Source organism: Typopeltis vanoorti, chromosome 4 (genome assembly GCF_054136105.1).
Source record: "Typopeltis vanoorti isolate ZY-2024b chromosome 4, IOZ_Tvanoo_1.0, whole genome shotgun sequence".
Classification (NCBI taxonomy): Eukaryota; Metazoa; Arthropoda; class Arachnida; order Uropygi; family Thelyphonidae; genus Typopeltis; species Typopeltis vanoorti.
In genome coordinates this window covers 53,042,623-53,055,028 of record NC_143552.1, presented here as the reverse complement: position 1 = coordinate 53,055,028, position 12,406 = coordinate 53,042,623, and the positions used below count along the sequence as shown (strand labels likewise).

The window sequence follows — 12,406 nt, the reverse complement described above, 5'->3', positions numbered from 1 at the left end:
TGTTTTATAGAAATATACAAAAACGTCAACAGAACATTTTAAAAAAAGAAAACAAACAGACTCAAACCTCTAGATCAGTGTTTCTCAAACTTCAGATATTCAGCGTACCACTTCTTAAATTTTCATTATTACCAAGTACCCCCTCAAATTAATTAATTAAAAATTAATTCATTAATTAATTAAAAATAAAAAAAATTAATTCATATTAATAAATTAATTTAAAATATTAATTAGAAGTAACTATCTATTTTATTTGAATTTATATGTTCATGTAAACAAAAAAAATATGATTTATTTTTAAATTTTGGTTCTCTAGAGATGTCAGACGACACACTCATCAATTTCATTTGATTCAGATGCAATATCAACATTTTCTTGTTGCTTACAGCTACTTTTTGCTCTCTTTTGTGGGTTTTATAAATCCAATCTTTAACCAATGATCCATATGTAAGAATTTGAAAGCTAAAAAAAAATACTGTATTTACTCGAATATAACTGTAACTTTTTTCCCAAAATTAAAGCAAAAAAATCGTGTTGCGGGATATTTACATCACCTTTATCAACTATTGCTCTCCCCAGTTTTGCATCATCAGCAAACAACTAAATATCCCCTACTAAATCTTTCCCTATCATTGATATACAAATTAGAGAGTAGTGACCCTGGTACCGAAAGGTACTCTACTAGTCACCACCATTCTCCTCCACTCCACCATGTACTACTCTCTGGTGTCTGTCCATCAGCTATTCCCCTATCCATACTACTAGCCTCATATCCACTCCCATCCTCTCCAATTTTTTTTTATAATAGTTTTACATGTGCTATTCTGTCAGATGCCTTGTCAAAGTCAAGCAGTATCATGGTGTAGCCATTACCTTTATCCAATAATGCTGTCACTTTATTATAATATGTGAATAAGTTAAATTGTTCATATTTGGTCTAAATATATTAAAACTTATAACTTTATTGTAATGAGACCATAAGCTTTTTAATAAAGATCATACAAATAGCCAACCGGTTGGCTGTTTGTATGATCTTTATTAAAAAGCTTATGGTCTCATTACAATAAAGTTATAAGTTTTGATGTGAATAAGTTATTAAGACAAGACCTACCCTTAAAGAGCATTGCTGCCCACTATAGAGTATGACATTCCTATTCACCCACTGTTGTATTTTACCTTTCACCAACTTTTCCGATACTTTAACAACTACTCCCAATATATTAATTTGTCTGTAGTTTGCTGCCTCTGTCTTGGAGCCACCTTTATGCAATGTTACAGCTTCATCATTGCCAATTCTCTTGCATGTTCACGTAGTACATGGGCTGATATGCCATTCAGTCCCACTGCTCTGCTTAAAATTAACACAGAATTTTATCATTAAATGTTATTTACTTAATAATTATAATAAATTATTATTTATACCATTTCTGTTGCTGATAGTATGTATATTCATCTAAAATGTATTTTAGATGAACATACATGAAATACAATACAATATGAATTGTATAAATGTATTGAACACCTTATTATTATCATCAATTAAAAAAAAATGTAACATGAAAAAGTGAAAGATCTATTCAGCATTCCCTGCTGCTGACAAAAGAGAAACTGTAAATGTAAATTGCAAAATAATATAAACTGCAAATTGAAATAGAAATGTAGATGATAAAAATGCAGAAAAGAAAATTATGTATATTTATATAAAATTATTTCATTACTAATGTCATTAAAATGAAAAAGATCTCTCTTAGCACATTGAATGAAGCATTATATATATGTGAAAAAAAATTTTTAATTCGTTATTTTTATTAATAGTATTTATGCATATTTATACAACATTATTTGCTTAAACATTCTGTACTGTATTTTTGTAGTGAACAGAAAATGGGATAGCAATACTTCAATTGTATATTTGTAAATAATCAGTATGTGTGATGAGACCTCCCCATTGTTGGTCCCAAGCTCCGATGAGAAAGGGGAAGGGTTGTTCTTGTGGCCATCAACTGCAATATGTCAAAAATCTCCCATTGCAGAAGCCTCAAGTATTGAAAGAAATCAGACTAGTTCTACTGAAGAATCATCTGAGGAAATGATGCAGGTTGTTGAAAGCTCTCTCAGAGAAGCCAACAGGCAGAAAGCTCTTAGAAAAGCTATCTTCACACTTAAATCTACAACTAAAATTGGATGTTGGAACATCAGTTCAATGTATGAATTTGGGAAAGCACATCAAATAGCAAAGGAAATGGATAAATTCAAAATACAAATACTATAATTAAATGAAATGAGATGAAATGGAGCTGGTGAGATCAGACCAACATCAAAGAGATATGTCATATATTCTGGAAACCTCAAGAATGAAGAACATAGCATTCTTTCCCAGTATTGGAAAGAATAATTAAAGCAGAGTTCAAAACCAGATATAACAATGTTATTATAATAAACATCTACACCTCTACAAATCATGCTGACTGAGAAGAAAAAAAAAAGAAGCCTACAGAGAGAGAGAGAGAGAAGTGTAGCAAAAGAGATATGCTCTTACTTCTGGGAGATGCAGAGGTAGGCAATGAAAACATGGGATAAAAAAGGGGATAATAGTGATGAGAAAATCCTAGCCCTTTTTTCATCACTAGATGAAATAGTGATGAGAAAAGGGCTAGGAGATGAAAATAGAATATTCATCTTTCCAGAATACAAGGACTTCTGCCTATTTAACAACTTAATCACAGGAGGTACAATGTCTATTTCAAAATAAGAATATACATAAACAAACCTGGATTTCACCAGATGGAAAGAGTAAAAACCAAATAGATCATATAATCATAAACAAAACATGGAGATCCTCCTTGCCGGATGTGATGAGAGCATGGGGAGGAGCAGATGCATACACAGGCCATATAGTTGTGGTGGCAAACATAAAAATGAAATTAGCCAAGATACTTAAAGCAAGGAGCAAAAGAAATTGGCACAATACAAATAAACTAAAAAATAAGAATATTACAGAAAACTTTGCTCATACAATTAAAAGCAAATATGAAACAATAATGCAAAGTGAAGGAAAATATGGAGATATAGAAGAAAAATAGACAGTCATTGGACCAAAAATAAAGAACAATTATAAAATGAAACAGCTCAAGAAATAAGAAAACAAAAGAGAGTTCAGAAACAATGGATAACAGACAAAACAATGCTTTTAAGTGAGGAAAGAAGTGAAGTTAGAAGAAAATTACTCCAAAATCAGAATAAAGAAGAGGAAAAGGCAATCAGTAAAATGTAAAAGGAGAAAAATAGACAAGTAAAGAAAATTGTAAGAGATTATAAAAGAAAATTCATTAAAGAACTCTGTAAGGAGACTGAACAGGCTGCAGCAAACTTTGATTCCAAAAAAAGTTTTTAAAATAACAAGGAAGATAACTGAAAAAAAAAGAGAGACCAGTAAGAGATAAACAAGGAAACATATTGACAAGGGAAAAAGACATAGAAAAGAGATGGATAGAACACTTTCAAGAACTACTAAACAGTGAAACTCCAGTACAAGAAACTGTACTCCCAGAAAATACTAAAACATTAAATTTAAATACAGGAAAGATAACAAAAGCAGAAATAACTAAGGCAATAAAGACACTCAGAAATGGCAAAGCTGTAGGGATAGACAGTATACAAGCAGAACTACATAAAGCTGACATACATATATTTACAGAGATACTGTATCCCCTTCTAAATGAAATATGGATAAATTTAGGAAGAATGGCCAGATGACAATTACAGGATTATTGGTGAAAATACCAAAGAAAGGGAATACAACACAATGCAAAAATTGGAGAGGAATATCTCTTCTAAGCACAGTTAGTAAAATCTTCACTAGAATAATATTAGACAGAATGAAAAATGAAATCAAATGTAAACTGAGGAAAGAAAAGCAGCTTTAAGACCTAATAGATCATTCATAAACCAAATAACTCTAAGAATAATTATTAAACAATCACTAAAATGGCAGAGTAGCCTGTATTTATGATTCATTGACTTTGAAAATACATTTGATAGTATAAACAGAGAATTAATTTGGAAATTAATGAAATATTATGGCATTCCAGAGAAAACAACTAATATAGTAAAAGCAGTGTATGACAATCATAAAATCAAGATAATATGTAATGGGAATTTAAGTGAAGAAATAAAAACAAGAGGTGTAAGGCAAGGGTGCATACTTTCCCTTACAATCTTCTTAATAGACTGGGTGATGAGAAATACCAATAAATGAAAGCATTAATTTGCATTGGGGATGGACAAATAAAGTAAATGACTTGGAGTTTGCTGATGACATGTACTTGCTAGCTCAAAAGCATCAACATATGCAAAGAAAAATAGGTAATCTAAACCTGGAATCTTCAAAGTGCGTTTTAAAAATAAACCAAACGACAACCAAAATAATGAAGATTAATTCCAAACATAATCTTTCATAAGCTGGAGGATCATGGAAGAACCACGAGAACAGGTAGAGACGTTTGTTTATTATCTAGGATCAACGGAAGATCAACAATGAAAAATATATGGATAAGTAAAGAAATAAATCTTAGGGCAAAAATAAGCCTCTTCAACACATATGTAAAGACTATTCTGCTATACTGATCTGAAACCTGGAGGTTAACAAAAAGGAATTTAAATAAACTGCAGATTTACATAAATAGATGGCTTAGAAAGATATTAGGAATATACTGGCCAAATAGAATTTCAAACAAGACATTATGGGACAAAACAAATCAATCTGACATCAAAACTTCCATTTTCTTTTTTGTTACATAAGAAAATGGAAGTGGATAGGCCACACACTCAGAAACCCAGATAAGGATATAGTAAGGACAGCCATGGAATAGAACCCACAGGGAAAAGGGAATGCCCCGAGATAACCTGGAGAAGAGAAATTGAATCAGAGATGAAACAACTGGCTGAAATCCTGGAATTGAGATCAAGAAAGAAGCAATGAACAGAGTCCAATGGAGAACAATGATTGAGGCCCTATGCTATGCAAGGATATGAGTAGGATAAATAAAGAGTACTATCATCAGCAAAACTGTCGGTTTGAGATCAGTGAGAGAAAGTTATTTATGTATATGAGGAATAGGTCAAGTGAAACAACAGAACCCTGATCATGCCTACATTAGTAGGAAAATATGAAAAGAAAACAATATCATTATTATTATTATTACATGATACCTCCAAGGAGTCCAAAGACTCATCGAGAGAGGGTACTTACTCTACAACTCTCCAGCTTCGCCACTCAATCCACTAACTACAACGAACTGCATCATCTACATCAACGCCATCTACTGCCCACTACCACTAGTATTTTCACAGACAATCACAAACATCCATGCTCACGGCGGTATTCAACTCAGCCTTTTGACTGGAGAAGGGATATGCTAACCACTCGCTAGCCAGGCCAACATAACATAAAAATAAGAAAACTGCAGACATATCTCAAGGATTTCCATTTTGAAACTGATGAACATGTCAAAGTAGAGGTGAGAAAGTGGTTCCAAAGAACAATCTGAATAGTTTTACTCTGACAGTTCTGCAAACAAAACTTGTGTTGTGTATAAAGAATCAAAAAGAAGGGAGATAATGTTAAGAAATAATGTATGAAAATGAAATAGAAATGTAAGATTGTTTTCAGTTTTTTGTTTTGTGGACATATTGTGGACAGCATGATTACTTTCAGAACACTCTTCATTTATGATATATCATTCTCACAAAATAGCCTTGTTATCTTATATATAAATATATACATATATATATTTGTTTATTATTATATTATTATAATTACGGCTATTTTGCTTGCTTCAGTTTTTTTTTTTTTTTGTTTGTTTGTTTTCTGCTATTTGTTTATATTTACTTCCAGATTATAGCCCAGCATCTGCAGTATTTCTATAAGCTAGGAAAAAAGCAATCTGTGAAATACCATCTGCTAAGTAATGACAATGGTTTTTTGAGCTTTTATCCTTATCAGTTTTTACAGCGTACTCTTTTAGCAAGGTTTCAGGTTAACAACACTGTTCCTCCCCATACTCAGTATATTAAAAAACCAGTATACAGTGCAATGGGTCTGTTAGCAAAACTGGGTGAAAATATTCTTCAGAGCAAGATACATGTTAACGGTAAGTAAAACACTTTCATTATTAGTTGAGTTGTCTAATGTCACCCTTCTTTATTCAAAAAGGTTTAGAAGGACTTACAGGACCTCCCAAAACTGTTAAGAAAAATTGCGTTCTGGTGATGTGGAAACATTGTGTCAGCAACATTCTAAGAAACTACTGAGAGCAACAACAATGGGTTGTTGCTCTCAGTAGTTTCTTAGAATGTTGTTGTTGTAGTTTCTTAGAACATTGTTGTTGTTGTTCTCAACAACAACAATGTGAATAGAATCTGGGTAGTGGAAGGGCCACTACCCAGATTAGTTTCGACCTTTATTGAGGTCTCTTCGGTGGGAGCCAGGCCCAAGTGGAGATACCAGGCAGAAGCATTAGCAAGGTCATCTCCTCCTATAGGAGTCCCTTAATGCATAACATTATACATATCTGCAAGGAGATGTGTTTTGCATTATGGGAGATACTGAGATAGGAGTGTTGGTAGCTTGCTCTACCTTTGCAAGGAGTTGCCTGGTTGTACCACTTTACCCCAGTCCTGAAGACACTTTCAGGCGCAAACTTTGTTTGCACACACACTTGGATAAAGGATTAAACTAAATTTATTATAGTCTGACCAAGTGAAAAATAAACTTTCATCATCAACTAATAGACGAGGTCAAATCATTGAAAAAATTCTTGATAATAATAACCTCTCCCTTTTAAATAATAAACTCAATACTTTCTTCTATATGTCTACCTGTTCATATTCTGCAATTGATCTTACAATCCCCCCCCCTCCATTCTTCCACTGCTCACGTGGGACGTTGAAGAGAACATATATGGAAGTGATCACTTTCCTGTTCTCTGCACAATGTCTTCACAGGAACCATGTTCACCCACACGGATACCTATATGGAAAATGGACCAGGCTGACTGGAACACTGTCTCTCATCTTGCAAAATTTAATGCTGATGCCATCAGTCAAATACCTATCAATGAAGCGGTAAAATATATAACTGAGTGCATTGTCCAGGCAGCAACAGCCTCCATCCCAAAAATATCATCTCGGTTTCCACTCTATTCAAAGCCTTGGTGGAGCCCAGAATGTCAGACAGCCAAAAAAGATCAACACAAAGCATGGGATATATTTCATAGATATCCCACCGCATCAAACCTTATAGCTTTCAAGCGTGCTCGAGCCAAAAACAATCATGGATCCAGTTTACTACATCAGTTAATCAAATGACGAGTCCAAAAATTGTATGGGATAAAATCCGAAAAATGAAAGGCAGATATAGAACACATTGTTTGTCTACCTTAGACCATGATGGAAGTGTATTGCTGATCCCAAAGCCATTGCAGACACTCTGGGAGAAAATTTTGTCAGAATCCCAGCAACAGCTTTATATCCTCCTGAATTTTTAATTCTGAAAGAACAGCAAGAGAAACAAAGGCTAAATTTTTCTACCAATCTTCTTGAGCCATACAATCAGCCTTTTGTTAAGGATGAACTAAAGAGAGCTCTCCCACTATCTCACCTTAGTGCTGTAGGGCCTGATGACATCTATTATGAAATGATAAAACATCTACCATCATCTTCTATGGATCTCTTTCTCTTACTATACAATATGCAGAGGAAGAGTTTCCAAATTCTTGGCATAAGTCAATTGTCATTGCTCTCCTAAAACCAGGAAAAGATCCAACACAAGTAAATAATTATCGGCCCATTGCTCTGACCAGAATATTTCCTACTGGAACAAAATTCCTGCAAAGTCTCACTGAATGACTGATAGGCATGTTGCTCTGCTAAAAGAAATTCACTATAACAAACTTTCTATTATTATTGCAAGAGACCTCCAGAAATCCAATGACTCATTGAGAGAGACCAAATATCACTCACACCATTTGTAATACTTTCTCTTGAATTCATTCACACTCTGCACTCACCACTTCCAAAAACAAACCATTTTCTGATTGCACTACTCTGTGAGAGAAAAACCTAGCACTCACTACTTTCTAAATATTATTATTATTATTGTATGGGCACCTTCATGGAGTCCGAAGACTCATTGTGGAAGACCCAAACTATCTACACAATCTATCATACCTCTCCTTGAACTCATTAACAGACAAAGCACTCTGGCAACCCATTCCACTCATTCACAACTCTCCAAACAAAAAATCAAGTCCTCACACCCCCCTGCTAACCACACCTTTATTCAACTTTCAGGAATGACCCCTTGTTCTGGCCCCCCTCTAGCTAAGTGTTGAAGCATTTCCCCTACATTAATCCTATAAAACTCTTTAAGCAAATTAAATGTTTCTATCATATCTCCTCTTTTTTCTCTTATCAACCAACTTCTGCAATCCACGCACCCTCAGTCTCTCCTCATAGGGAACATTCCACAGGCTGCTCACCATCTTGGTTGCTTGCCTCTGAATCTTCTCCACTGCTTCCTCATCTCCAAGAAACCCAGGAAACCAGACCTGAGCACAATAATCCAGATGTAGTCATAACAAGGCCTTATAAAGTAGAATAACTTTCTTACCTCTACTTTTTAGCGTGTTCTTCAACAGCCAAGTAATCTTTTGAACTATTTTAACATCCTTAGCAATATGTTCTCTAAACTTTAACTCTCTATCTGCCACCACCCCTAAATCTCTAGCTTCATATATTTCATGGAGTATAGTTTCATCATTGTGGTACATGGCTTGTAATCTATTTATTCCAAAATGCATAACTGTATGTTTCTCCACATTAAACTGACACCCATATCTTTTGCCTATACTGACAGCTTATTTAACACGTTCGCTGCCAACTACGAGTATACTCGTAGTGGGTAAACCTGCTTCACAAGCCAGCTACGAGTATACTCGTATGACGCTTACCGCCGGGAACGAGATTATTGTAGTGACCTTGAAGAAGTGAAAATGCTTGGCTTGTGGGGCTAGCATCAAAAGTGTGTATTCTCATAAACCGTATATGCTCTGTACAAGCCAGCTACGAGTATACTCGTAGGACGTTTACCTCCGGTAACGAGATTATCGTGCTGACCTTGAAGAAGTAAAACTGCTCGGCGTAGGGGAACAGACCATGCCAAAGTAGCATGGCAGCGAACGTGTTAAATCAAGTTCTCCACATCACCTTGGTTAACTCTACCTAATTTTGCAACATCAACAAACAACTGAATATTTCCTTTCAGGTTATTTCCTATATAATTTATGTACAAATTAAACAGTAGTGGTCTCAGTACTGATTTTCACCTCCATATACCACTTTTTGATATCTGTCCAACAGCCACCCTCTTATCCATATTCCCATTTGTTCTAATTTGCATTACAGAGTTCATGTGATATTCTGTCAAATGCTAAGGCATTTGACAGAATATGAAGTACACAGTCAAGAAATAACTGAATTCATTTTCGCCCTCCATGGATGCCCTCTAGTTCCCTCCCCATCCTCTATAAAATAAAAAATTCTGTCTGCTGGTATATCATGACCCTTTCAGAAGTTTGTAGATCTCTTTCATATTATCCCTCTTTCTCCTGTTTGCTAACATCATCAGTCCAGAAATTCTCAGGTCACTCATAATCTACATTCCATCCTAATATCATCTTTAACTTTCTTTTGCATCCTCTCCAGCATATGCACATCACCTCTGAAATCAGGAGACCAGATCTGCACATAATAGTCCAGATGAGGTCAATCAAAGCCTTGTAAAGAGGAAAAATGTCTTCCTTATTCTTACATGTCAGTGTTCATTTCAGCATTGCAATTATCCTGTGAGTTGCATTTGCAATCTTTGCTATATGACCCCCCCCCCCCGAAGTTCAATGCCCTATCTATTAAAACTCCATGATCCCTAGCTAATCAGCTTCTTCCAGCAAAATGCTGTCAACATAATATGCAAGTAGATATCTCATTACACCCCAAGTACAATGAGATAGTCATAATTCGAGATTATTCGAATTATTGTACTGCATGTCAGTCTAAGTACTGCATGTCAGTCATTCCTGATTATCTTTTGTTATCGTTACATCACCAGCAAATAGCTGTATGTCTTCTGTCAAATTCTTCCCAGTGTCATTAATATAAGATGGAATGACATTAGACCTAGAACTGATCCCTGGAGTACACCACTGGTAACCTTAAATCTTGCAGCTGCACATCACTTATATACCACTTTTTGTTATCTGTCAGTCAGCCATCCTTTTATCCAGGCTAATAGTTTATAATCCGATCCCATGTCCTCCAGCTTATGTACAGCCTTTCATGCTGCATTGTGTGAAAAGCTTTAGCAAAATTGAAAGTATCATCGTATATTCAACCCCCCCTTTTCTAACTCAGCTGTAACATTATTATAAAATGTGAGCAAGTTACTCAAATATGACCTTCTCTTAATAAGGCCATGCTGTTCATAGCAAAATATAGATTCTCCATTAAATTAAACTTGCCAAGAAATTATGTTCTTGTTTAATCCTTTATCCAAGTGTAAGCAAACAAAGCTTGCATGTGAAATATCTTCACAACTAAGGCTATAGATTCTCAGTGGATATTTCTGTATATTATCTCTTAGTAACTTTTTCAAAATCTTCAACATTACTCTGGGAAACTAATAGGTTAATAGTTAGACAATCAATCTTTTCAACTCTTGTGCAATGGAATTATCATACATTCTTTCCACTCCAATGCTGAGACTCATATTATACAACCAGATCTAAGGTACAGGCTGTTCAGCTGAACACTCTTTTAACATCCATGCTGATACCCATCAGTCGCTGTTGCCGAGTTCTTATTTAGTTTTTATGCAGCAGCTCTAGTAACCACTCCTCATACACCTGAGTTTCTTCCTCAAATTGTTGCCTGGTTGATAGCATTTAGCAAAATGGCACATTGGTTAAATGATCTCTTCTGCATCTGCCCCTTACATGCCATCCACATTGACAGAATTTATTCTTTCACATTCATTCTTTCTTTTACTTGCAACATAATGATAGAATTCTTTCTGAGTTATTCTTTTGTCTTGTAGAGCCAATAAATTGGCTCTACAAGACAGAATAATAGTTGTAACTTCTGATTGTATCGTATAATTTTCATAATTGACATCATGCTAATGCACATGATATTCCTTCCATGTGTTTTTCTTAAGAACCTTTTGCTTAGTAAGATTTTACTTCCATTTCATGACCACTGCTACCCACCAAAGGCAGAACAATTGCATCTTTTCAAGAAACCTCCTTCTTACATTATGATCAGGTCTAGTAATACTCTTTGACCTCAAGTTTCTTTTGTCTCATACTGCTTAAGGAAGTTGTCACACAAACAGCTCAAATTTAGCTTTATTCTTTTCGTGCAATTTCACTGCCACCCAGATAATTAAAGTCAACCATGATAATTAATTGTTTAGTACCCATTAGGTTCATTAGGCAATGCATTTCATTGACACTTGCAGTTGATTCACTAGTTCTGTAGCAACAGCCCACCATATATTTGATCTTGTTAGACTCTGCTTCACACCATATAGCTTCAATCTCATGGTTGCATGGAAAACTCTTACTAATATTGCAATCATTGCCTTCTTCCCTAACTGGACTCAAATCATTGGTACACATCCCTTCTCTCCTATCTTGTCTATACTTCATAAAAATACTACTCTTTACATCAATACCAGTTTGACATCCAGGTCTCACTAATACCAATAATACTCCTGGCATTTATTTGCATACAGCACATTCATAATAAGTTACCTCCATACTTTTTTGTATTCTCTCCTCTGTAATTGTCTCACTGCATGATGTAGTGAGACAATTTTCAGATTCCTGTTAACATCGAATGCTTCACATGCTTTGCTTATACAGACATCCTTACAGATACTTAATAAGTCTAAGATGGACAAACACAGAATGATCTTTTCATCGTCATCATCTCCATTAGTAACATATTTGTATCATTAATAGGGTTGCATAATTTAGTTGCTCTCATGCACATATTCTCTTCATTCCTCCCATCATATTCTAATTTCTCTGACTTTCTGTACATCTTTTACTAATAAATAATTTCTTCACATACTGGTAGCAAATGTATTCAAGTGTAGGACTTCCTTCAGACTCCTTCCACACATCCAAAACCTCACAACCATTCTTCCTACACAACCTACACATAAAATAATTTTGCCATCATATCCCTTCTTTTTAATTCTGTGCTATCATATCTAGGTAATATACTATTTCATTTTCTCACTCTTCAGTCTTGCTTCTTATAGCAGTCCTTTCATATCCTCTCT

General features: G+C 34.8%; 1 protein-coding gene across 9 annotated transcripts in view; it reads left to right on the top strand.

Moving 5' to 3' along the window:
• The window catches only part of Idua (alpha-L-iduronidase), a 288,729-nt gene that overhangs the window by 164,503 nt on the left and 111,820 nt on the right, over positions 1-12,406 (top strand). For all 9 annotated transcript variants that reach the window (XR_016548188.1, XR_016548187.1, XM_090391167.1 and 6 more), the window contains one exon: positions 5,897-6,152. Coding sequence is in view for 7 of the 9 variants with exons in the window: in XM_090391167.1 (XP_090247293.1) it covers positions 5,897-6,152 (256 nt within the window). In the remaining 2 variants the exon portion in view is untranslated. The remainder of the gene's footprint in view (positions 1-5,896; positions 6,153-12,406) is intronic.